At 40.5% G+C, this 27,815-nt stretch overlaps 1 protein-coding gene across 3 annotated transcripts in view; it reads left to right on the top strand.

The window, feature by feature from the left end:
* Nucleotides 1-27,815, top strand: part of LOC139367969 (cGMP-dependent protein kinase 1) — a 182,253-nt gene that overhangs the window by 99,085 nt on the left and 55,353 nt on the right. For all 3 annotated transcript variants that reach the window (XM_071106398.1, XM_071106397.1, XM_071106396.1), the window contains exons 4-5: nt 16,355-16,460; nt 24,012-24,075. In XM_071106398.1, coding sequence (XP_070962499.1) covers nt 16,355-16,460; nt 24,012-24,075 — 170 coding nt within the window. The remainder of the gene's footprint in view (nt 1-16,354; nt 16,461-24,011; nt 24,076-27,815) is intronic.

The following is a 27,815-nucleotide window of genomic DNA, read 5'->3' as shown; positions in this document are numbered from 1 at the left end:
CAGGGGTCCTACAGTAATCCGCTCCATTCAGCCAAGAATAACATCACCAGAGGAAGAATCGATAGAGAACAGGTGAAATGAGGAGCTCTAATGTTAAGGCAGTTGAATGATTTAGTGTTATCTACTGCTCTCTGCAAGTATAAGGTACACGTCATAGGGGAGGAGTATGGAGACGATCCATAATGAGCTATACTGGTTGAGGCATGCAAGTTAATGAAGTATGTACAGTAGGTATGCTGGCACTACCACTGGTTTCTATGGGTATGTGGTGCTTATCTGGGTAAACATTGTAGTTCTCTAGCCTTCCAAAAAAGTTCAACATTGTAGTTCTCTAGCCTTCCAAAAAAAGGTCAACATTGTAGTTCTCTAGCCTCCAAAAAAGATCAACACTGTAGTTTTCTAGCCTTACAAAAAAACAAAATGTCAGCAATCAGCAACACCAAAAGATGACTGATTGGGGGTTGCTGTCATTTTTTCCTTTTTTGGGATGCAAAAAAACCTACAAGTTTACTCCAGCCTTTAAGATCACCACCTGTTGAATATTCATGACCCTGGATCAGCACAGAGGATGATAGATGTGCGAACATCTGCTCCATGCTGGCTCTGAGCCAACAGCTTTATTGTGGTAGAGAGTGTGTTTATCACAGTAGGAAGTGTCATTGTAACTCTTATGAGACGGTTGTATTTACCTCCAGATTGAAAACCTTCCTCTCTCTGAAAACAGGGACGCACCCACCCTGCTCTCGCATAATCATCATCATCTTCATCACCCGTCATGTGGGAGAATGTTGAGACGTATGGGGATTTGACAGTATAACAGGAAAATGTACACAAGGCTTATTTTATTTACACTAACACGAGTCAATGTCAATCATCATTCTCTCCTTGAGGAATTGGCTGAATATTAATTACCGCTGGTTAGATTGTTAGATTGTGTTATGCAATGTTTGATTGTCATTCAATTTGATGAGCATGCATAGGCTATTGTAGTTTTTCAGCCATTTAACTATTCCCAAGAATACAACATTATTGCAGCTAAAGGCTAGGCAATAATGGAGTGTTTCTGGTCCCTCTGTATGTAGTGGACCAGCCAGAGGGACTAGCCTACCCTCCTCTGGGGCTATTTGGAAGGCCCTGCAGCCCCATCACCACATCCATTCCCTTAACTGTTTGTGAGAAGAGCATTCCCCCCCCCCACTCAGAAACAGTCTTCCCAGGACAGGACTGCATGGAAAAGTTTCCAAACATTCCCCCATGGAGCATATGCTGTTCTGAGAGTTCTTCTGAGAGTTATCCTAGTGTTCTAAGAGCAGCCCATGACGTCCAGACGGGAGTCATTGACCCTTCTCTGCTCCCTCTTCTCCCTCCTTCTTTCCCTCATTCCTATTTGACACCATGGGGCAAAGACACAGTTGAAAACGCCAAGTCGGGAGGGTTCAGGGGACAATGCTCGAGCAACTGTAGTAGATCTCCCTAGCTCCCTATCCCAGGCCTGACAGTGGTGGCAGGAGAATGATTGGACATCCTGGCAGAATCAATGAGTGGTTAAAAAGCTGATGTCTCTGTACTCAGCCAGAGAACAGAGTTTAACCCTGAGCTGTAATTGGGTTGGCTGGTGCTACTGCAGTGAGGTGGACCGCCAGCCTTGGATGGTTTTTGGCTCCTATCATGCAGACAGACAGTCCTGCTGAGATCCCAATTTTGCTTGCTACTGCTGCTTGTGTGCCTCATTTGAAATGTTTTCTTTCTTCTTTGTTCATAATGTCTTTGTAATCCCCATCTTTGGCCTATATATACACTGGAAGAGTGGTATTATATTCAATAATTTTGTTTTTATTTTGCCTAATTTCTGTATTCAAAATGAGGGCACTAAAGCTACATTGTGTGCTTGCATTGTTCTCTTGAGTTTGTTTTGTTTGTAAGGGGCCCGGTTTTGTAGTGCAGATAATAAGCTGCCAACTACCACAAACAAACCATGTGAAGACAATTACCTGTTTGCTGAGGAACATATTTCTTAGTTTAATTAAAAAAACTCAGAATTAAGGCCCTTTCTCCAATAGCTGTCTGTCCTTTTATGGTGGGTTTTTCTGTCACTTCCATCGTAAGGAGGAGACAAAGGCACAGAGTGGTAGGCATACATTCTTAATTTATTAAACAAATGAACACTGAAACAAAATAACAAACAACCGAACAAACCGTGAAGCTAATCACGAGTGCTAACAGGCAACTACACATAGACAAGAACCCACAAAATACCCCAGGGAATATGGCTTCCTAAATATGGTCCCCAATCAGAGACAACGATAAACAGCTGCCTCTGATTGGGAACCAATTCAGGCCACCATAGACATACAAATACCTAGACTTACAAAAAACCCAAGATATACAAAAACCCCTAGACAATACAAAAACTAACATACCCACCCTCGTCACACCCTGACCTAACCAAAATAATAAAGAAAACAAAGATAACTAAGGTCAGGGTGTGACATGAATGGAATGTCACCAAAAACATGGAAACCATTTGATTGATGTATTATGAAGCCCCTAAATAAGATCTGGTGCCAACATTTACCTTCAGCAGTCACATAATTAGTTAAATAAAGCCCACCTGTGTGCAGTCTAAATGTCACATGATCTGTCACATGTTCTCAGTATATATACACCTGTTCTGAAAGGCCCCAGAGTTTGCATCACCACCAAGCGGCACCATGAAGACCAAGGAGCTCTCCAAACAGGTCGGGGACAAAGTTGTGGAGAAGTACAGATCAGGGTTGGGTTATAAAAAATATCAGAAACTTTGAACATCCCATAGAGCACCATTAAATCCATTATTAAAAAATGGAAAGAGTATGGCAGCACCACAAACCTGCCAAGTGGTACGTGTTCATGATGTTTTATTTACTGAACACTGAAATACAAAATAATAATGTGAAAAAAAACAGTCTTGTAAGGTGCAGAAAACACTAAACAGAAAATAATCACCCACAAAACACAGGTGGGAAAAGGCTACCTAAGTATGATTCTCAATCAGAAACAACGAACGACACCTGCCTCTGATTGAGAACCATACTAGGCCAAACACTGAGAAAATATAACATAGAAAAAAGAACATAGACAACCCACCCCAACTTACGCCCTGACCAACCTAACACAAAGACATAAAAAATAAACTAAGGTCAGAACGTGACACTGTCTCAGTCTTCCAGAGATTCGAGACTGGGACGGAGGTCCACCTTCCAGCAGGACAATGTCCCTAAGCATACTGCTAAAGCAACACTTGAGTGGTTTAAGGGGAAACATTTAAATGTCTTGGAATGGCCTAGTTAAAGCCCAGACCTCAATCCAATTGAGAATCTGTGGTATGACTTAAAGATTGCTGTACACCAGCAGAACCCATCCAACTTGAAGGAGCTGGAGCAGTTTTGTCATGAAGAATGGGCAGAAATCCCAGTGGCTAGATGTGCCAAGCTTATAGAGACCACCCCAAGAGACTTGCAGCTGTAATTGCTGCAAAAGTTGGCTCTACAAAGTATTGATTTTGGGGGGTGAATAGTTATGCACGCTCAAGTTGTCTGTTTTTTTGTCTTATTTCTTGCTTGTTTCACAATAAAAAATATTTTGCATCTTCAAAGTGGTAGGCATATTGTGTAAATCAAAGGATACAAACGCCCCAAAAAATGTGCCCTACCAACATTAGACGATACAAAAACCAAAGTCAATTAAATCCATGAGAGAATAGTCCAATTAACTGATAATTAAAATAGCAGTGCAGATGGCACTCTTGTGTTTAGTGCAGTGATATATTGTAGGTAATGAATGTGTAGACTTCTGAGAATACTACAGACTTTGTGGCATAGTATAAAGATCAGCATACTCCAAGGTTGCGAGTTCAAATCCCAGGTGAGGTTATATTGAAAAGTCATTGTTAAGTGATAATGTCAAATGTAGGCATATTGTCACTGATGAAATATGTTTACACGATTTTATCTGAACAGCGTACCACTTAACTTAAAATCCCCATACCATTGAATTACCGCCCTTACATAAAAGCATGTGAAATTTGTGAAAAAATGTCAGGTCAGTTGTTCAGGTGTGAAACCATATGTTTCATGTTATCACATGTTGCTTTTACATGTTGACACACGTTATCACATTAACTTCACATAAGATGAAGAGAAATTCATGTGGTTTTCCCCTAAGGGGAATAGTGTCTGGGAGGCAGCTAGGACCGGAAAAGGGACTATCAATTTATTATCACCTTTTCTCAAGTGAGTGACTTCCCAACATGAATACAAGTCAAACAACACTATCATTTTATAATTTCGAGAGAATTCAAACAAATGTTTTGAATAAGACCCTATGGCCCATAGTGATTATCATCCATTAGCAAATCATTTTCCATAATCATTGTAATATTCCACATGACCAAATCTTTTGTTACACATTGGTTTCAATCTTTTTTTCATCTGCTCCTTTAATAGCAGGATTTCCTATTCTTTCATCTTTTACAAATTGCAGTGAGGGCTGACTCAAGGACGACACTATAATTGAAAAGCAGCTTTTAGATTTAACTGTGACCTCGTCTCGTTTGTGGCAGAGGAGCTGGATGAAGCAGAGCAGGGGAATGAAAGGTGAGGATGTGGATCAATCCCTGACAGAAACCTTGTAGAGAGAGTGAGGAAATAGGAGAAAGAGAGAATACGAGAATAGGAGGAGGGGTAGGATGGAGTGAAATAGGTGTTGACAGAGTAAGTCATTGATCTTCCCTGAAGATTAAACACCACTCTAACAACAGGGTCCAGTTTTCACTTTGCACTGGAGGCTGATCGTGTGTCTATTTAAGGTGTATTTCAATAACATCCTGATATTTTGAATTATTTAGCTGTGTTTTTGTGCTATTTGGTGCATGCTGATTGGACAATGTATCAATTGTCTCTGTCAGGGTTGGTTTGTGCACCTTAGAACTCCACAGCACTTTAATGGCTGAAAACTTAAGTGAAATTACAGATAAGAGTGAACCGCGTGGTAACTTGTGACAATTTGCTGGCTTCGACTGATGCCCAGTCATTCTGAACGGCCTGGAAATACGATGAGAAGTAGGCAAATTATTAGTAGGAAACAAACTTTGTCATCATTATGACGTCGTCAAATGTATTTTAGAGAAATGGCAATGTTGCTATTAGCTAGCAAAGTTCATAAAAAATAGCTGGCTTGGGCCTCCCGAGTGGCGCAGCGGACAAAGGCACTTCATCACAGTGTTAGAGGCGTCGCTACAGACCCGGGTTCAATCCCAGGCTGTGTCACAGCTGGCCGCGAGACCCATGAGGCAGCACACATTAGCCCAGCGTTGTCTGGGTTAGGGGTAGGTTTGCCTGCAGGGATGTCCTTGTCCCATTGCGCTCTAGTGATTCCTGTGGCGGGCAGGGCCCATGCACACTGACTTCGGTCGCCAGTTGTATGGTGTTTCCTCCGACACATTGGTGTGACTGGATTCCGGATTAAGCGAGCAGAGTGTCAAGAAGCTGTGTGACTTGGCAGGGCTGTGTTTTGGAGGACGCATGGCTCTCAACCTTCACCTCTCCCGAGTCCATACGGGAGTTGCAGCGATGGGACAAGACTGTAACTACCAATTGGATATCACGAAAATTGGGGAGAAAAAGGGGTGAAAGGTAACAAAAAAAGAAATAGCTGGCAATGCTAATCTTAGCAAGCTAAAAGTCAGTGCTGTCCGCTCAATATTGTCAAACTGACAGCATCATAATGATGACAAAAGGTTTTCCGACCAATTATTTGCTTACAAGCCACTGTAATGCACATAGACTAAATCTCCATCAGCACCAATATAGTGGGGTAATATTTGATATGACCTTTTCTACATTTTGTTACATTACAGCCTAAAATTAACTAAATTAAATATTTTCCTCATCAATCTACAACACCCTATAATGACAAAGCAAAAACAAGTTTTTAGACATTTTTGATCATTTAAAAAAAATTAAAACGGAAATAGCTTATTTACATGGGTATTCAGAACATTTGCTATGAGACTCGAAATGGAGCTCAGGTGCATCCTGTTTCCATGTATCATCCTTGAGATGTTTCAACAACTTGATTGGAGTCCACCTGTGGTAAATTCAATTGATTGGACATGATTTGGAAAGGCACACACCTGCCTATATAAGGTCCCAGATTTTAAAGGGTATGTCAGAGCAAAAACCAAGCCCTGAGGTCGAATTAATTGTCCGTACAGCTCCAAGACAGGATTGTGTCGAGGCACAGATCTGGGGAACGGTACCAAAACATTTCTGCAGCATTGAAGGTCCCCAAGAACACAGTGGCCTCTATCATCCTTAAATGGAAGAAGTTTGGAACTACTAAGACTCTTCCTGGTGCTGGCCGCCCGAGCCAAACTGAGAAATCGGGGGAGAAGGTCCTTGGTCAGGGAGGTGACCAAGAGCCCAATGGTCACTCTGACAGAGCACCAGAGTTCCTCTGTGGAGATGGGAGAACCTTCCAGAAGGACAACCATCTCTGCAGCACTCCACCAATCAGGCCTTTATGGTAGAGTGGTCAGACAGAAGCTACTCATCAGTAAAAGGCACATGACAGCCCACTTGGAGTTTGCCAAAAGGCACTTAAAAGACTCTCAGACCATGAGAAACAAGAAAGCTGAGAGTCCTGAAACCAAGATTGAACTCTTTGAAGTGTCACGTCTGGAGGAAACCTGGCACCATCCCTGTGGTAAAGCATGGTGGTGGCAGCATCATGCTGTGGGGATCCTTTTAAGTGGCAGGGACTGGGGGACTAGTCAGGATCTATGGAAAGATGAATGGAGGCAAGTACAGAGTGATGCTTGATGAAAACCTGCTCCAGAGCGCTCAGGACCTCCGACTGAGGCAAAGGTTCACCTTACAACAGGACAACACCCTAAGCACACAGCCAAGACAACGCAGGAGTGGCATTGGGACAAGTCTCTGAATGGACTTGAGTGGCCCAGCCAGAGCCCGGACTTGAACCCGATCAAACATCTCTGGAGAGACCTGAAAATAGGTGTGCAGCAACGCTCCTCAACCAACCTGACAGAGCTTGAGAGGATCTGCAGTGAAAAATGGGAGAAACTCCCCAAATATAGGTGTTATAGCATCATACCCAAGAAGACTCAAGGCTGTAATCGCTGCCAAAGGTGCTTCAACAAAGTACTGAGCAAAGGGTCTGAATGCTTATGGCTTTTTCTTTGCAACTCTGCCTAGAAGGCCAGCATCCCAAGTCACCTCTTCTCTTTTGACGTTGAGACTGGTGTTTTGCGGGTACTATTTAATGAAACTGCCAGGACTTGTGAGGTGTCTGTTAGCCTTAATTTCTCAGAACAAGAATAGACTGACGAGTTTCAGAAGAAAGTTCTTTGTTTCTGGCCATTTTGAGCCTGTAATCGAACCCACAAATACTGATGCTCCAGATACTCAACTGGTCTAAAGAAGGCCAGTTTTATGGCTTCTTTAATTAGGACAACAGTTTTCAGCTGTACTAACATAATTGCAAAAGGGTAATGATCAATTAGCCTTTTAAAATGATAAACTTGGATTAGTTAACATAACGTGCCATTGGAACACAGGAGTGATGGTTGCTGATAATGGGCCTCTGTGCGTAGATATTCCATAAAAATCAGCCATTTCCAAGTACAATAGTCATTTACAACATTTCTGATCAATTTGATATTATTTTAATGGATAACATTTTTAGATTTTCTTTAAAAAACAAGGACATTTATAAGTGACCCCAAACTTTTGAATGGTAGTGTATATGACTATTCTAGACACCTCACATGCGACCCATATTAAGACTATGCAGTTAGCCTATTAACCTCACATGCGACCCATACAAAGACGAATTAACCTATTGACATGTTTATCTGACTCGCCTGAGGTAGAGTACCTTATGATAAGCTGTAGACCACACTATCTACCAAGAGACTTCTCATCTATATTATTCGTAGCCGTCTATTTACCATCACAGACCGATGCTGGCACGAAGACCACACTCAACCAACTCTATAAGGCCATAAGCAAACAAGAAAATGCTCACCCAGAAGCGGCGCTTCTAGTGGCCGGGGACTTTAGTGCAGGCAAATTTAAATCAGATTTACCACATTTTTACCAGCATGTCACATGTGCAGCCAGAGGAAAAAAAGCACTAGACCACCTTTTGTCCACACACAGAGATGCATACAAAGCTCTCCCCCGCCCTCTGACCATAATTATATCCTCCTGATTCCTGCTTACAAGCAAAAACTAAAGCAGGAAGTACCAGTGACTCGCTCAATACGGAAGTGGTCAGATGATGAGGATGCTACGCTACAGGACTGCTTTGCTAGCACAGACTGGAATATGTTCCGAGATTCATCCAATGGCATTGAGGAGTATACCACCTCAGTCATCGGCTTCATCAATAAGTGCATCGACGACATCGTCCCCACAGTGACCGTATGTACGAAGCCATGGATTACAGTCAACATCCGCATCGAGCTAAAGGCCATACCAACTGGCAAGTGTCTTCACATGGGTGTCATAGGAAAAGCCCATAATATTGTCAGAGACTCCAGTCACCCAAGTCATAGACTGTTTTCTCTGCTACCGCACGGCAAGCGGTGCCGGGGCACCAAGTCTAGGACCAAAAGGTTCCTTAACAGCTTCTACCTCCAAGCCATAAGACTGCTGAACAACTAATCAAATGACCACCGGACTATTACATTGACCCCCATTTGTTTTGTACACTGCTGCTACTCTCTGTTTATTATCTATGCATAGTCACTTCACCCCTACCTACATGTACAAATTACCTCTAACCTGCACCCCCGCACACTGACTCAGTACCGGTACCCCCTGTATATAGCTTTGTTATTGTCATGTTATTGTTGTTACTTTTTATAATTTTTTACTTTAGTCTACTTGGTAAATATTTTCTTTACTCTTCTTGAACTGCACTGTTGGTTAAGAGCTTGTAAGTTAGCATTTCACGGTAAGGTCTACACTTGTTGTATTCGGCGCATGTGACAAATAAAGTTTGATTTGATAAAGATGATTTAGCAATATCCAAGAGACTATAGCTGAGTTACAGGAATTGGAAGGTCAATAAAGGAATACGAATTGTCTATGTCAAAGGCAGATATTTAATATCATTGCAAAATGAATGATAACATTATACAAGTAATGAAGCTTAAGTTACAAGACAATACTTTTCGTTAAAATACATTATTCTAGTCATGATCAAAGAGGGAGAAAAGAAAGAGAAATCATAGCCTGACAGTCCCTGGAGTAGAGGGAGAAAGAGAATCTCACCACTGTTGGTTAGGAACAAAGAGAAAGAGACAATGAATCTGAGACCCTTTTTTATAACAACTGAGTTATTTAGATAAAAGAAATCTGAGTTGACCAATAGTATTCCTGTGAAGTTAACCTCCAATCAGATATCAGACCAACAAGATGTCAAGACAACTGAACCTCTGCTTCCCAGATAAGAGGGGTTTGGAGAGATAATGTGGCGTTCCTATGACAACACAGAGGAAACCTTGCTTACAGTTGATAAGAGTCACTTCGGGGGCTGGGCCACACTACATAATCCTTCCCTGAACACATCTGATTCTGGATCAGACAGAAGTTCCAAACCAGACAGACAACACTTTAGTCACTGTAGACAATCGCCAGACCGGCAGGTCATGGCCCTAGCAGCATCATTTCAGGAGTGTCTTTTCTGCGGGTAGCATTGTCATTCTTTAGACAGGCAAATGTCCTTAGGTACACCTTCTCTACCTTCCCTGCTAAAAAGGAATGCTCCATTCACAGTACTGAAGGTAAACCAAGACAACACAGATCAATTCATATTTCAATTAAGATAAAATAGTCTGTTCATCTGATTGGATTGGTAAATAGCAACTTCAGATGTGGTTTTATCAAACCAGTCAGATGAATATAAAAGACAATCAGAGATCACTGCATCATAAAAACAGTATATTTGAAATAAAACTCTCAGAAACTCTCATCCCTTTGAGAGAACATTGATTTGCCTAGAAAATAACAAAATAGCCAGAATTATGAAATAATCAAGAACAATTCATGAATTTAAGTTTAAAAAAATTCAGCAACTGGTTCACAAGCAATTTGAAAATTACATGTAGCATCTTTGTTTACAGCACCGAACATTAGCATACCAATGAGGAAGGTTCTAAGGCCATTTTGTGTGAAGAAAGGCAATGACTTTTCGTAGCAGATCTATACATACATACACACAAAGTGTGTTGCTTCAGTGTCTTTAGATATTTTTGTCAGACGTTACTATGGAACACTGAAGTATAATTACAAGCATTTCATAAGTGTCAAAGGCTTTTGACAATTACATGAAGTTGATGCAAAGAGTCAATATTTGCAGTGTTGACCCTTCTTTTTCAAGACCTTTGCAATCGAAATTAACTTCTGGTGACAAATTAACTTCTGGGCCACATCCTGACCGATGGAAGCCCATTCTTGCATAATCAATGCTTGGAGAATCAGAATTTGTGGGTTTTTGTTTGTCCACCCGCCTCTATAGGATTGACCACACGTTCTCAATGGGATTAAGGTCTGGGGAGTTTCCTGGCCATGGACCCAAAGTATTGATGTTTTGTTCCCCGAGCCACTTGGTTATCACTTTTGCCTTATGGCAAGGTGCTCCATCATGCTGGAAAAGGCATTGTTCGTCACCAAACTGTACCTGGATGGTTGGGAGAAGTTGCTCTCGGAGGATGTGTTGGTACCATTCTTTATTCATGGCTGTGTTCTTAGGCAAAATTGTGAGTGAGCCCACTCCCTTGGCTGAGAAGCAACCCCACACATGAATGGTCTCAGGATGCTTTACTGTTGGCATGACACAGGACTGATTGTAGTGCTCACCTTGTCTTCTCCGGACAAGCTTTTTTCCGGATACCCCAAACAATCGGAAAGGGGATTCATCAGAGAAATGTTTGCAGAAGATCAGTCTATCCCTGATGTTTTTCCTGGAGAGAAGTGGCTTCTTTGCTGCCCTTCTTGACACCAGGCCATCCTCCAAAAAGTATTCGCCTCACTGTGCATGCAGATGCACTCACACCTGCCTGCTGCCATTCCTGAGCAAGCTCTGTACTGTTGGTGCCCCGATCCCGCAGCTGAATCAAATTTAGGAGACGGTCCTAGCGCTTGCTGGACTTTCTTGGGCGCCCTGAAGCCTTCTTCACAACAACTGAACTGCTCTCCTGGATGTTCTTGATGATCCGATAAATGGTTGATTTAGGTGCAATCTTACTGGCAGCAATTTCCTTGCCTGTCAAGCCCTTTTTGTGCAAAGCAATGATGACGGCACGTGTTTCCTTGCAGGTAACCATGGTTGGCAGAGGAAGAACAATGATTCCAAGCCCCACCCTCCTTTTGAAGCTTCCAGTCTGTTATTCGAACTCAATCAGCATGACAGAGTGATCTCCAGGCTTGTCCTCGTCAAGACTCACACCTGTGTTAACGAGAGAATCACTGACATTATGTCAGCTGGTGCTTTTGTGGCAGGGCTGAAATGCAGTAGAATTTTTTTGGGGGGATTCAGTTCATTTGCATGGCAAAAAGGGACTTCGCAATTAATTGCAATTGATCTGATCACTCTTCATAACATTCTGGAGTATATGCAAATTGCCATCGTACAAACTGAGGCAGCAGACCTTGTGAAAATTAATATTTGTGTCATTCTCTCAACTTTTGGGCATGACTGTACAGATGGACATAGCCATATGTACCATGCAAAAAACAACAAAATATTCTTTGTGTAACGGATTTCCTCCTCTTCTTCCGAAGAGGAGAGGCGAAAAGGATCAGAGGACCAATATGCGGCGTGGTAGTTATTCATGTTTTTAATAAAGACGACTATACATGAACAGACTAAACAAAACAAGAAAAGTGAAAACCTAAACAGTCCTATCTGGTGCAAACACAGAGACAGGAACAATCACCCACAAACACACAGTGAAACCCAGGCTACCTAAGTATGATTCTCAATCAGAGACAACTAATGACACCTGCCTCTGATTGAGAACCATACTAAGCCGAAACATAGAAATACCCAAATCATAGAAAAACAAACATAGACTGCCCACCCAACTCACGTCCTGACCATACTAAATAAATACAAAACAAAGGAAATAAAGGTCAGAACTTGACACTTTGTGTCTTAACATTAACATTTGTCTGGTACTCTCTATACATCAAAGAAAGCACATTCACAAAATTAACCTATATAGCCATGACAAAGGAATATAGTATATATATAGGAATATATTGAGTTAAAAAGGATGAAATGATTAACACATCATCGTCAAAATAATTAACATCCAACATTTTAGGAGAAAGCTCCAAATATACCCTATGAAGTAAATAGAATGGAAGTGGTCGACCCCTCTTTAAATCCCTAAATTTCTGCATCGTATGAACTCTTCGGTGACAACCGTGACAACATCTAACAGAATAGGTTCTTCTGCTCTGTGGGCAGGCAGGCTGCATTTTTACAGAAATCACAACAATGCTTTGTGGGTTGGTTGCGATTAGCCTCTGTGCAAGTCCCAATAGCTGCAATTGAGGCTATTTTAGTAGCTTGGCCCACTCGTACAATAGAGAGCGACGTGGACTGTGTGTCCATCCTGCTATCTGTATCCGAGTCAGATGTGTCGCTTTGGGGCCTATTTGGGCTCTGTTCCAACAAATCTCTCTGTGTGTCATGTATACGTGACCTAGTCAGACCGTGCTCATTTTTGCTTGAAGTTTTGACAGCAACTGCTCTATTTTGTGCTCTGATCTCGTCTGGGACTTTACAGTTGGTATCGAGCATGTTCATCGTTGGTTTGCTATGTGCAATTAAAAACACAGCGAGCTCCAGAATTAACATCATCTTGGATTTGTTTCTCATGCGTGCCAATATATTGGCAGTACTGAAGAATTTCAACCCTAGTGGAATCAAATGTGATGCCTTTCATGCCTTTTTTTGATCTAATCATTAATAACGAGATAAATCCTGTAACTCAAAAATAATCTCTTGGATATTGCTAAATCGTCTTTATGGAGTCAGACATTTTAATAGGATGCTTGTATAGTCTTATTATGGGTGGTGATATATTTTACGTATAATTTGGCTTATATTAGATTCTCAGATATACAGTTGAAGTCAGAAGTTTTACATGCACCTTAGCCAAATACATTTAAACTCAGTTTTTCACAATTCCTGACATTTAATCCTAGTAAAAATGACCTGTCTTAGGTCAGTTAGGATCACCACTTTATTTTATGGTCCTATTCCTCCTCTGTCGCCCCTGTCATCCAGTCTAAGACTCCTTCATCTGTGTAGCATGAAAGGAAATCAATTTGGGTTCACTGACAAGATCCAACACAGCGGTCATTGTGGGTGTGTAGGAGTAGAATATCTCTCTTTGCACTCGCTGTGTTAAATAATGATGATGATTTGAGAGTATACCCTTTAAGAAAAGTCTATTTTTTCAAACTTGCTGACTGATGCTCTGCCATGGAAAACGTACAGGGGAATGGTAATCATGGGTAGACATCAGTGGTGGTGGTATGAATGATAATCATGGGTAGACATCAGTGGTGGTGGTATGAATGGTAATCATAGGTAGACATCAGTGGTGGTGGTATGAATGGTAATCATGGGTAGACATCAGTGGTGGTGGTATGAATGGTAATCATGGGTAGACATCAGTGGTGGTGGTAATCATGGGTAGACATCAGTGGTGGTGGTATGAATGGTAATCATGGGTAGACATCAGTGGTGGTGGTAATCATGGGTAGACATCAGTGGTGGTGGTATGAATGGGTAGACATCAGTGGTGGTGGTATGAATGGTAATCATGGGTAGACATCAGTGGTGGTGGTAATCATGGGTAGACATCAGTGGTGGTGGTATGAATGGTAATCATGGGTAGACATCAGTGGTGGTGGTAATCATGGGTAGACATCAGTGGTGGTGGTAATCATGGGTAGACATCAGTGGTGGTGGTATGAATGGTAATCATGGGTAGACATCAGTGGTGGTGGTATGAATGGGTAGACATCAGTGGTGGTGGTAATCATGGGTAGACATCGGTGGTGGTGGTATGAATGGTAATCATGGGTAGACATCAGTGGTGGTGGTAATCATGGGTAGACATCAGTGGTGGTGGTATGAATGGTAATCATAGGTAGACATCAGTGGTGGTGGTATGAATGGTAATCATGGGTAGACATCGGTGGTGGTGGTAGAATGGTAATCATGGGTAGACATCAGTGGTGGTGGTAATCATGGGTAGACATCAGTGGTGGTGGTATGAATGGTAATCATGGGTAGACATCAGTGGTGGTGGTATGAATGGTAATCATAGGTAGACATCAGTGGTGGTGGTATGAATGGTAATCATGGGTAGACATCGGTGGTGGTGGTAGAATGGTAATCATGGGTAGACATCAGTGGTGGTGGTATGAATGGTAATCATGGGTAGACATCAGTGGTGGTGGTATGAATGGGTAGACATCAGTGGTGGTGGTAATCATGGGTAGACATCAGTGGTGGTGGTAATCATGGGTAGACATCAGTGGTGGTGGTATGAATGGTAATCATGGGTAGACATCAGTGGTGGTGGTATGAATGGTAATCATGGGTAGACATCAGTGGTGGTGGTATGAATGGTAATAATGAGTAGACTTCAGTGGTGGTGGTATGAATGGTAATCATGGGTAGACATCGGTGGTGGTGGTAGAATGGTAATCATGGGTAGACATCAGTGGTGGTGGTATGAATGGTAATCATGGGTAGACATCAGTGGTGGTGGTATGAATGGTAATCATGGGTAGACATCAGTGGTGGTGGTATGAATGGTAATCATGGGTAGACATCAGTGGTGGTGGTATGAATGGTAATCATGGGTAGACATCAGTGGTGGTGGTATGAATGGTAATCATGGGTAGACATCAGTGGTGGTGGTAATCATGGGTAGACATCAGTGGTGGTGGTATGAATGGTAATCATGGGTAGACATCAGTGGTGGTGGTATGAATGGTAATCATGGGTAGACATCAGTGGTGGTGGTAATCATGGGTAGACATCAGTGGTGGTGGTATGAATGGTAATCATGGGTAGACATCAGTGGTGGTGGTATGAATGGTAATCATGGGTAGACATCGGTGGTGGTGGTATGAATGGTAATCATGGGTAGACATCAGTGGTGGTGGTATGAATGGTAATCATGGGTAGACATCAGTGGTGGTGGTATGAATGGTAATCATGGGTAGACATCAGTGGTGGTGGTATGAATGGTAATCATGGGTAGACATCAGTGGTGGTGGTATGAATGGTAATCATGGGTAGACATCGGTGGTGGTGGTAGAATGGTAATCATGGGTAGACATCAGTGGTGGTGGTAATCATGGGTAGACATCAGTGGTGGTGGTATGAATGGTAATCATGGGTAGACATCAGTGGTGGTGGTATGAATGGTAATCATGGGTAGACATCGGTGGTGGTGGTATGAATGGTAATCATGGGTAGACATCGGTGGTGGTGGTAGAATGGTAATCATGGGTAGACATCAGTGGTGGTGGTATGAATGGTAATCATGGGTAGACATCGGTGGTGGTGGTATGAATGGTAATCATGGGTAGACATCAGTGGTGGTGGTAATCATGGGTAGACATCAGTGGTGGTGGTATGAATGGTAATCATGGGTAGACATCAGTGGTGGTGGTATGAATGGTAATCATGGGTAGACATCAGTGGTGGTGGTATGAATGGTAATCATGGGTAGACATCGGTGGTGGTGGTAATCATGGGTAGACATCGGTGGTGGTGGTATGAATGGTAATCATGGGTAGACATCGGTGGTGGTGGTATGAAGGATTATTGATCCGGTTCCAAATGACTTGACTTGGATTTAACCACAGAAGTTGTCATGGATACTGTATGACTGATGATCTGCATAGCAGTTTCGGTGATACAATGATACACTCTTAGAAAAAAGGGTTCCAAAAGGGTTCTTCGGCTGTCCCCGTAGAATAACCCTTTTGGGTTCCAGGTAGAATCCTCTGTGGAAAGGCTTCTACAGTACATGGGGACAGCCGAATAACTTTTAGATTCCCCCTTTTTTCTAAGAGTGTATGAGTGTACTGCACAGGGTTTTAATTAGATTTACATTTCAAAATGTTATTGATTAAATGTTATATTGTCCGTTTCTTGATATTCTGTCATTATATAAGACTGTTACATCCTGTGATCTAAAAGTCGTTATTTTCTCGGTCTAATGTATATTTTGTTGTCTCTTCCTCAGCCCTCACTAATGTGAAGTTATGGGCCATCGACCGCCAGTGTTTCCAGACCATTATGATGAGGACAGGCCTCATCAAACATGCCGAATACATGGAGTTTCTAAAGAGGTGGGCTCCTCTCTCTCTCTATCTCTCCCTCTTTCTCTCTCTCTCTGTCTGTCCTCCACCTCCCTTAAGATGCCATTCGTGCGAGGGCTGTCGTTTGAGTGACAGTCTCTGACAGTCACAGATTCACCTTCCCCCTCTTCCCTTTTCTTGTCCCTGATGTCAACAAAGACACTTGCTGGATGCATGTTCAAATGAGGATCAGGTGATTGGACTCTTCAGGTATTTTACACTAAATTAATTTATTACCACTTGGTGATATTAAAGCACCAGTTTATTGATCATCATCACACTATGCCCTCTTTCTGTTTGCACAGCTGAGTGTAATCCAGCTTTTCATTTTTCAGCTTCAGACCTGACGATTTCTATCTTAAAACCTGTTTTATGTGTTTAATATACAGTATAATACTGTAGGTTCACTAGTGGGTTTTCTGCTCTAAAGCCAACAAACGTTTGACGTCCCAGACCAATAGATTTACACTTATATGAGCCAGACCAATATATTTACACTTATATGAGCTAGACCAATAGATTTACACTTATATGAGCCAGACCAATAGATTTACACTTATATGGGCCATTTGTGTGTACTCTGACTAGAAGGTAATGTTGAAATACAGTAGCCTCCTCCAGAAAAGGTTGGATCATGATTAAATTCCCCCGTTCTGAGCAGGCAAACCCTTAGGATGCCGCAACAACAACAGATTTCCCACCCCGTGATCAACTGTAGTGATTCAGATGGAAAGTCCACAACATCTGTTTGACCACAAATACTCATTCAACACACGTCCTCAAGTACAGTACTGATCTGCATACACAGAGCCTTTAGCACGCCTTCTGTGATTTCTCAATGACTGTGTAAGTGGTTGGAACTGGAGTTTCCTCCAGTCTCCACTACTGAAATAGATCATCGAGGAAGACCGAGGAGAATGTTTTATTGACAGCAACTCTCCTCCCGGAGGCCCTGCTGTTGCCCTTTATTGCAAGGACCCGATGATGTCACACGCAAGAAATTATGAAATTGATTTGGATGAAGTCAGCTTTTAGTGTTAGCATAAGATGCCTTTCTCCCCATGCATTGGCAGCTACAACCAGCTGGTGCACGTTTACATTTGAGTAATTTAGCAGACGCTTTTAGCCAGAGCGACTAACAAGAGCACTTAGGGTTTAGTGCCTTGCTCAAGTGTTCATGGCTTTTATGTCATAATATTTGAGAAGTAGCTTCTGACAGTTCTTATCTTCAATACAGAATGTCAAATATCAAACACATCAATTATATTTCTGAAGGAGTAGTTCCCCTGGTAACAAGCTACAGTGGTTCCATAGTAGCAAAGAGACTTGGATGTTGTCAAACTGCCAGATTTCGTGTGTGTGCGTTTCCGTGAATGTGTGTGTGAATGAGGTCTCTCTCACTGAGGAGAGAGCATGCCAGAGGTATGTAAACATCTCCTTCCTGAAACGCTTAGTATGATTGGCAGCTGCTCTAAGGCCCAACCTTAAATTCAAACCCTGAGCCATGGCTTGCTACTGGCTTACTACTGACTTGCTACTGGCTTACTATTAACTTACTACTGGCTTACTACTGGTTTAACACTGGTTTATTACTGACTTACTACTGTTTACTAGTGGTTTAATACTGGCTTACTACTGGTTTACTACTGGATTAATACTGGTTTAATACTGACTAGTTTACTACTGGTTTACTACTGGTTTACTACTGGTTTAATACTGACTTACTACTGACTTACTGGTTTAATACTGGCTTACTACTGGTTTAATACAGGTTTAATACTGACTTACTACTGGTTTACTACTGGTTTAATACTGACTTACTACTGGTTTAATACTGACTTACTACTGCTTTACTACTGGTTTATTACTGACTTACTACTGTTTACTACTGGTTTAATACTGACTTACTACAGATTTACTACTGACTTACTACTGGTTTACTACTGGTTTAATACTGACTTACTACAGGTTTACTACTGACTTACTACTGGTTTACTACTGGTTTAATACTGACTTACTATTGGTTTACTGCTGGTTTCTTACTGACTTACTACTGTTTACTACTGGTTTAATTCTGATTTACTGTTGTTTACTACTGGTATATTACTGACTTACTACTGTTTACTACTGGTTTAATACTGACTTACTACTGGTTTACTGCTGGTTTATTACTGACTTACTACTGTTTACTACTGGTTTATTACTGACTTTCTATTGGTTTACTACAGGTTTAATATTGACTAATGTTTACTACTGGTTTATTACTGACTTACTACAGGTTTACTACTGACTTACTACTGGTTTACTACTGGTTTAATACTGACTTACTACTGGTTTACTGCTGGTTTATTACTGACTTACTACTGTTTACTACTGGTTTATTACTGACTTTCTATTGGTTTACTACAGGTTTAATATTGACTAATGTTTACTACTGGTTTATTACTGACTCACTACTGTTTACTGGTGGTTTAATACTGACTTACTATTGGTTTACTGCTGGTTTCTTACTGACTTACTACTGTTTACTACTGGTTTACTACTGGTTTAATCCTGATTTACTGCTGTTTACTACTGGTATATTATTGACTTACTACTGTTTACTACTGGTTTAATACTGACTTACTACTGGTTTACTACTGGTTAATTACTGACTTACTACTGTTTACTACTGGCTTATTACTGACTTACTACTGTTTACTACTGGTTAATTACTGACTTACTACTGTTTACTACTGGTTTAATACTGACTTACTACTGGTTTAATACTGACTTACTACTGGTTTACTACTGGTTTATTACTGACTTACTACTGTTTACTACAGGTTTACTACTGACTTACTACTGGTTTACTACTGGTTTAATACTGGTTTAATACTGACTTACTACTGGTTTAATACTGACTTACTATTGGTTTACTGCTGGTTTCTAACTGACGTACTACTGTTTACTACTGGTTTAATAGTGACTTACTACTGATTTACTACTGGTTTATTACTGACTTACTACTGTTTACTACTGGTTTACTACTGGTTTCATACTGACTACTGTTTACTACTGGTTTAATACTGACTTACTACTGGTTTAATACTGGCTTACTACTGGTTTACTACTGGTTTAATACTTGTTTAATACTGACTTACTACTGGTTTAATACTGACTTACTACTGGTTTACTACTGGTTTAATACTTACTTACTACTGGTTTAATACTGACTTACTACTGGTTTACTACTGGTTTAACACTGGTTTATTACTGACTTACTACTGTTTACTAGTGGTTTAATACTGACTTACTACTGGTTTAACACTGGCTTACTACTGGTTTACTACTGATTTAATACTGACTTACTACTGGTTTAATACTGACTTACTACTGGTTTACTACTGGTTTATTACTGGTTTAATACTGACTTACTACTGGTTTACTACTGGTTTAATACTTACTTACTACTGGTTTAATACTGACTTACTACTGGTTTACTACTGGTTTAATACTGACTTACTACTGGTTTATTACTGACTTACTACTGTTTACGAGTTGTTTAATACTGACTTACTACAGGTTTACTACTGGTTTATTACTGACTTACTACTGTTTACTAGTGGTTTAATACTGACTTACTATTGGTTTAATACTGACTTACTACTGTTTACTAGTGGTTTAATACTGACTTACTACTGGTTTAATACTGACTTTCTACTGGTTTACTACTGATTTATTACTGGTTTAATACTGACTTACTACTGGTTTACTACTGGTTTAATACTTACTTACTACTGGTTTAATACTGACTTACTACTGGTTTACTACTGGTTTAATACTGACTTACTACTGGTTTATTACTGACTTACTACTGTTTACAAGTGGTTTAATACTGACTTACTACAGGTTTACTACTGGTTTATTACTGACTTACTACTGTTTACTAGTGGTTTAATACTGACTTACTACTGGTTTACTACTGACTACTGCACACACTTTCCCACTTCAGATGATGCTGGTGTTAGAGAGGGGGTTTAAGACAGACAATAATTGGTTGGAAAAATCACATGATTTCACGTGACATTTCCACGTTTTGTACATGTTATGATGCACCTGCAAAAAAGATAGCTGAGATGTGCGAGTGCCTTTTGAATGTTGAATTACACGTTTTGCACATGTGAAATCATAAGCTTTTACATGTGGATTCAATTTTTCACATGAGATTTCACAGGTAATGCCCTGCAAACAAAAATGAGTCTTCAACTTATTTTTTCTTCAACTCAGTTATTTGACACACTTTGACCTACATGCTTACATTGTGGTTTATTTATGCAGTAATTATTATTCAACATGTCCTTATCTGGGATTTAGAATAGTCAGAATAACTGATAACTATAATAGCAATGCAGATGGCACTCTTTTGTTATGTGCAAAATAGTACACACTGTTGGACAGTTTTGTTTCCTGGTGTACAAAAAGGTCAAAGGTACAGGTAAGGAACCTTCAGAGTTACACATAGGAACTCACATCAGTACCTTTTAGGGTACATGTGCCCATAATCTATTATAATGGTAAATTTGTATACCCAATATACATATAATGCTGCGTTCGTAACCATGTGGGAGGTGGAAATTTAGCAGTTGTGAAGTCGTAAAAAACACTTGCATTTACTGTATGTACTTTGAACTCGTTGAGAAACGCCAATTGGCGAATGGCCAACAAGCTGCGTCAACCATAAACACATGATGGAGTTCAAAAACCATATTAATAGATTGCTTTTCATAAATAATGTTTTGTTATTACATTTAACTGCCGAAAATGCTGTTATCGAGGTAATTTCCTTAATAGGTGGTGTCAGAGGTCAGCATATGGGAGAAGTCGGAGCTCAGGGATGATAGATGCATTCCCCACTATTAATTACCAGCTGGAGGGCCGTTCAAGTGGATTTTTCCCAGGCGTATGTGGTAAAATCCCACTCCCCACTTGGTTACGAATGCAGGATTAGGTCTCATTACTGCACTTTGAAATGTAGGTGGAGGCAATGTGCTGGCGGGGACTCATTAGCATATTTGGGGGCATGGTCTAAAACTGTCATTGGAAATGTTCAACACGTTTAAGTGCTTTTATGGTTATGTTAAAGAAGGTGGAGCATCTCTTTTGACACTGTCAGTTTTTCAATTTTAGTAAGCAGTTGTGACACGCAAGAGCGGCACTGTTGAGAGGTTTTTTTGTGCATATTCCAAAAGCTTAATGGGAGCTGGTTCACAGGAAGTTAATGCTTAACTTCCAATAACTGGCTATCAACTGGTTGCAAGTGGGTTTTAGTACATTTCACAGTAATTGGCAAACATTTCTGAAAACCTGTTTTTGCTTTGTTATTATTGCGTATTGTGAGAAGATTGATGAGGAAAACGATTTAATACATTCTAGAATAAGGCTGTAATGTAACAAAGTGCAAAAAGTCAAGGGGGTTGAATACGTTCTAAAGGCACTGTATATTTTAAAATGCAGTGATGATCGTACCTTATATTTAAAATATTGGGTAGAAAAATCTCCTATATCTACAGGTACTGAACTGGACCATGTGAGTTTATATGTGTAGCTGTTTAGTGTACCTTTGACAATTTTGTACCCCAGGGAACAACACTGTACCCCAACCATACTCTTATTTTTTAAGAGTGTGCTACAAAAATATAAACGCATCATGTAAAGTGTTGGTCCTATGTTTCATGAGCTGAAATAAAATATCCCAGACATTTTCCATATGCACAAAATGCTTATTTCTCTCAAATTTTGTTTGCATCCCTGTTAGTGAGAAATTCTCCTTTGCCACCTGACAGGTGTGGCAAATCAAGAAGCTGATTAAACAATATGATTATTACACAGGTGCACCTTGAGCTGGGGACAATAAAAGGCCATTCTAAAATGTGCCGTTTTGTCACACAGATGTCTCAAGTTTTAAGGGAGCTTGGAATTGGCATCTAAACAGTGCAGCTCTTGAGTATTCATTTCAGTACGTTCAACCGGCCCCATATGAACTATAACTCGGTTACAGTTTTGAAGTTGTTGCATTTATAGTTTTGTTCAGTATAGTTCCAAGTAATTCGTTTGAACCTGGAAGCGTTGCAGCAACATTGATGCTCTCCCAACCAAGTGGTTGCAAATTCTAACCCCAAAGAATTATTGTATACTTTAAATCAAGTGTCTTTGGGCACTGCTAGTTTTACGTTGTTACATTGGTGGTGACAATTGTACAGTTATTTACTTGATTCCGGGCAGCTTTGACCAAAGTGCAGATCCGCTCTTGCCAATAAGTCTGTGGCCATATATCTTTTCTACTCACGGATCTGTTGGTGTAGCTGCGCTGTAACAGGACATTACAGGTTGGTAGTGAGCAAGGGGTTATTAGTTCAATCCCATCAAAATGTTATTTACTATACAAGATTTTACCGTAATTGAAATCAGAATACAGCAGCATACTGTCATTTTATAGAAATAACACCTTCAAGTTGTTGTATATATTCACCTGATTTTTACTGCCACTTTAGGCAAAGTGTAGAAATGTGTTCTTGACAATAAATATATAGCCAATCTCCACAATGTCCATAGACCTGGTGGTTCAGCAAGAAGTTCAGGTTGCTAGAAATTAAGAGGTTATGAGTTCAAATCCCAATTGAGGTTGAATCCAAAGTATTCAGCATGTTGTCCATTAACACCTTTGTTTAGCTGTAAAAATACAGTAGTTAGTTGTAGATTTACTGTGTTCTGAGAACAACTAAAAATGTCCCTGGAACCAACTGGGAAGTAAACAAAACCTGAAGGGGACCATGACTGTTTAAATTGAATTAATGTAAATAGTTGCTTTTTAAAGTAAAGTATTCTAAACAACATTTTATAACTCGGCTTTCACATGTGCTCAAATGTAATTTCATGTTATCACGTGTTGAAATGTTGCATCCCCATGTTGTCATTTTTATTTCACATTAATTTCACATGAGATCATGTTCTCACATGTGCTCTCACATGTAATCATATGTGGAGTTTTATGTTGGCACATGTTCCTTCACATGTTGCTGTATATGTTGTTACGTGATCACATGTGATCACACAAGATCATATGTGATCACATGAAATGGGATGTGCTTTTTCCATAAGGGTGCTGCCACAGCTGTGTCTATGCACGTACATTATGTGGTTTTCCCTGGTGTTTTTTTTCTCCCTCCCTGTAATCAGTCATACAGACTCCACTCTGTCATGCAACGTGCTGTGCTGTTTTTTACATAAATGCTGCATACCTGCTCTGCTAGTGCATTGTGTATTTTGGCTTACTTACTGAGATAGATAACAGAACGACAGAAAACAGAGAGAATATTGACGATGTGTGATTTATGTGAATAAACGGTGTTTATCGCTGTGGTGGGCGATGCTTTGCAAGTCATGAAGCTCCACAGCACCTAGTACTGTCAACCAGCCAGGAACAGCATGAACTGTTGGCTTCACATTGGTGTCTGAAGGCTCCAAAACAACTAACTCTCACTCTCTACCTCTCCCCAACAGTGTTCCAACATTCCAAGGCCTTTCAGAAGAAATACTAAGCAAGCTTGCTGACGTGATGGAAGAGGTGAGTTTCCTAAGTGTCCTTGGGGAACTTTGCGAAGTTACCTCGATTTAAAAGGGTTGTGGCAATGGGTGCTGATGAGTTTACGTCTGTTTCAATGACTTTTACATTTCCCTAAATTATGAACCATATCATTACATGATGAAGAGTTGATTGCCTCGATAAATCGTAATGATTATTATACTGTGGGTATTCACATTTTAAAATAGGTTTCTCTGGAAATGTAACTAAGCTGCAATTTGTAGTCATTGCAGTCTTCATAGTAGTGGAAGTGCATTTCAGGTCTCCTGTCCTGGTCTGACAGAGCCCTTTGAATTGATTTGAGTTCTTATCTGTAATCAATAACTCACCAGACACAACCTGAGGTAAAACTCACTGCGACAACGTCTGAGCTAACTCTGCCTGCAATACAGTCTCAGAATTGGCGTTTTTTTCGTCATGCATCGTGTTCTGAAGGCAGCTCTGCAGAGTGGTCACTATCTGGCACAGCCACAAAGTCATACAATCTGATTTTAAACCTAACCATAACCTTAACAACATTGCTAACCCTAATGCCTAACCCTAACCTTAAATTAAGTCCATACATTTTATAGCCAATTTTGACTTTGCAGTTGGCCGATCTAGCGGAAATCTCTCAGTTCTGCCTCCGAGGCAAGACTCAAGAGATTTTCATGACCACATGACATGACCGAGAATAACTGTAAACTAGACTATAACCAGCGCCCAGAAGTATTCCTAGTCTCGTCACATGGTCAGAAAAACCATTCTGGTCCTGATCAGAATATTATAATAAACAGTGTCTACTTTGTGGTTCATGAGTGAGAGGGAGCAATTCCAGGTGTAATCCCATCCTCAGAGCAGATGGACTAATCATCTTACTATTCATTGGCATGCAGATGTTTCCCAAAACGGTGGTACGGGGGTCCTTAGGATCACTTGAGAAACGCGGACATATTACATCAAGTCTCTACAGTCCTTCACCTCCTAAATCTTTATGCTTGTTTATTTACAGCAAGAATCTCTCTGCTGTTCCAAGTTAATTAGATGACTTGACCTCCAGTATAACTGGTTTCCAAAGAACATTTGGTCATTAAAACGAGAACAATATAATTTGCGGTTAAGTATGACCACAAAAAAATCACAAAGGAATCAAATACATTATTTCATGGTTATTTTAATCTATTGGATCAATAGAGGATTAGCTCCATTTTTAAGGACACACATCCTTATTCCTCAACCAGCCTATATATCAAACCATGTTTTGTTTTTTAATGCGTTGGCCTCAGTTTTCATTGGCTCCAACTGCTGCTTCTGAGTCAACCTGACTTCTTCAGCCCCTTACAGAGCAATAATAGAATGACATGCAAAGGGAAAACATACGTCTTACTTATGATTCATCTGATTAAACAGTATTTGGTCACATCACACCAAATCCAATCCATAGTGCCGTATAGTTTCAGATGAATAAAACTAGAACTCATGTTTTATTTCCATCTTCAGACCCAGAATGCCCCACTGACTACCAAGACACTATCAGTCTGGATCTGTTCGCTGAATGACTGAAATAAAACATGAGGGAAAACACAGAATGTTCAAACAGTTGAAGGGTGCTCCAAAGGGGGCTGGTGATAAATATGCTGCTATTCAGTGTGGTGTAGGTGAGATCACTGCCGATGTGTCTTTGCATGTTGTTCGCGTGTGTTGTGTGTGCGTGCATTCGTGCGTGTGTGTGATTATGTGTGTACCTGTATACATCGCCAGAAGACGCTGGAATCTATCAGACTTTATGCAGCCTCACCATGGAACGACACAACACGGACAATCTCCTCACCCAAATGTCACCCCTTTCTCACAAATAGCCATTAGTCCATTAATTACCATTTGTAACTGTGCAGTGATTTTCTGTCTGTGCTTCATATTGTTGTTCACATGATAGAGAAAATGTATCAGACAGATCTACTGTTGATAATTGCGTAGCAGCACTGATTGAATTTGAGCAGCAGTGAAACATACAGTTAAGGTAATGACGAGGAATTGGAAACTTTAGTTTCTTGCAAATAGTTTGCTGTCATGGTGATTTGCCTAGATGTGAAAGTATGATTTAAAAAATGTCATATAGTTAATTGCATAGTTCTCAACGTTAAGGTGTTGCATCTCAGTGTTAACACAATCCTCTCTGGGTACAGTATGTGCTGTGTTTTTTGCCTCTGACTAACTACAGTAGTGTTTAGCTTCAGTGTACCCTAAAATAATAAACAATTACTGCACTAAAATGATTTAAATGAGGAAACCCAGTAGTGCAGGTTACGGACGAGAACATTAGGAACCTCAGCAAAACCCAACGTTACAACAACATCTATGACGCATGGCATTTCGTTTAAACCTCAGAAAGATTTATCTCATTACTACTGTCAGTCATCATGTCAGGTAAAAAGCAGTGAAGATGTTTGCATACAAAGGACTGTGTGTGTGTAGTCGGTGCATACTTAGACTAATACTTATGCATTCAAGTAGTAATGTTTTCCTCGAAAGACGTGCCATGGAGGCTTCTCAAGTGGCTGGATTATGGAACAATCTTCTACAGCCTTGCAGTGTGGGATAAGGACTCCTGTGAGATATCTATAGGGAGAACACTCAGGCTTTCCTCCATGATTACAGGAGAATCTACTTTAAAACACAGGAGTCTCATGGTATTCCTCCAAAGTTCTGGAGCCCCCCCCCCCACACACACACACCCTCTCTCCCACACACACTCTCTCTCTCACACACACACACACACACTCTCTCTCTCTCTCTCTCTCTCTCACACACACACCCACACACACCTGCTTGCTGATTCATACACTAGAACATCCCACTCTTTTACCTTCTTAAGTCCCTCCCCGTTCCTTTGTTTCATGTTGTGTTTCTTCCTGTTGTGGTCTTGTTTTCATCTGTTTGTTTCATGTTGTGTTTCTTCCTGTTGTGGTCTTGTTTTCATCTGTTTGTTTCATGTTGTGTTTCTTCCTGTTGTGGTCTTGTTTTCATCTGTTTGTTTCATGTTGTGTTTCTTCCTGTTGTGGTCTTGTTTTCATCTGTTTGTTTCATGTTGTGTTTCTTCCTGTTGTGGTCTTGTTTTCATCTGTTTGTTTCGTTTCTACAATTGTAAAGTGACTTGAAAAGCGCTATATAAGTCCCATGTAGCATTATAATTATTATTACGGTGTGGTTTCTGGCCAGTCTATGCTCACATATAGATTTTTTTCAAATGGCATCATTTTGTTACTTACTTTGTCTTCCCGCTTCAGTCAGTGTAAAATAACAGCATAGTGCGGTGACAGACACAATAAAAAAAAAACTTTGACAGAACCCTGCGGCGTGGTTTCTATGGCAACGGATGACTGGGCATCAGTTTGACTTGGACTGAAATAGGTGCCGGTACTCATTTTGGTTGTCGGTGGTGTTTATATTTAGATACAGGAGCTCCACCGTACTTTTTTATGTTTATGTACAGTGCATTCGGTAAGTATGCAGACTTTTTCCACATTTTGTTACGTTACAGCCTTATTCTAAAATGGATTAAATAAAAACAATTCCTTATTAATCTACGCACAATATCCCATAGTAACAAACCAGCCAGAGCCCGAACTTGAACCCGATCAAACATCTCTGGAGAGATGTGAAAATAGCTGTGCAGTGACACTCCCCATCCAACCTGACAGAGCTTGAGAGGATCTGCAGAGAAGAATGGGAGAAACTCCACA

The sequence above is a fragment of the Oncorhynchus clarkii genome, chromosome 16, assembly GCF_045791955.1.
Source record: "Oncorhynchus clarkii lewisi isolate Uvic-CL-2024 chromosome 16, UVic_Ocla_1.0, whole genome shotgun sequence".
Lineage (NCBI taxonomy): Eukaryota > Metazoa > Chordata > Actinopteri > Salmoniformes > Salmonidae > Oncorhynchus > Oncorhynchus clarkii.
This window is presented reverse-complemented; position numbering and strand designations above follow the sequence as displayed.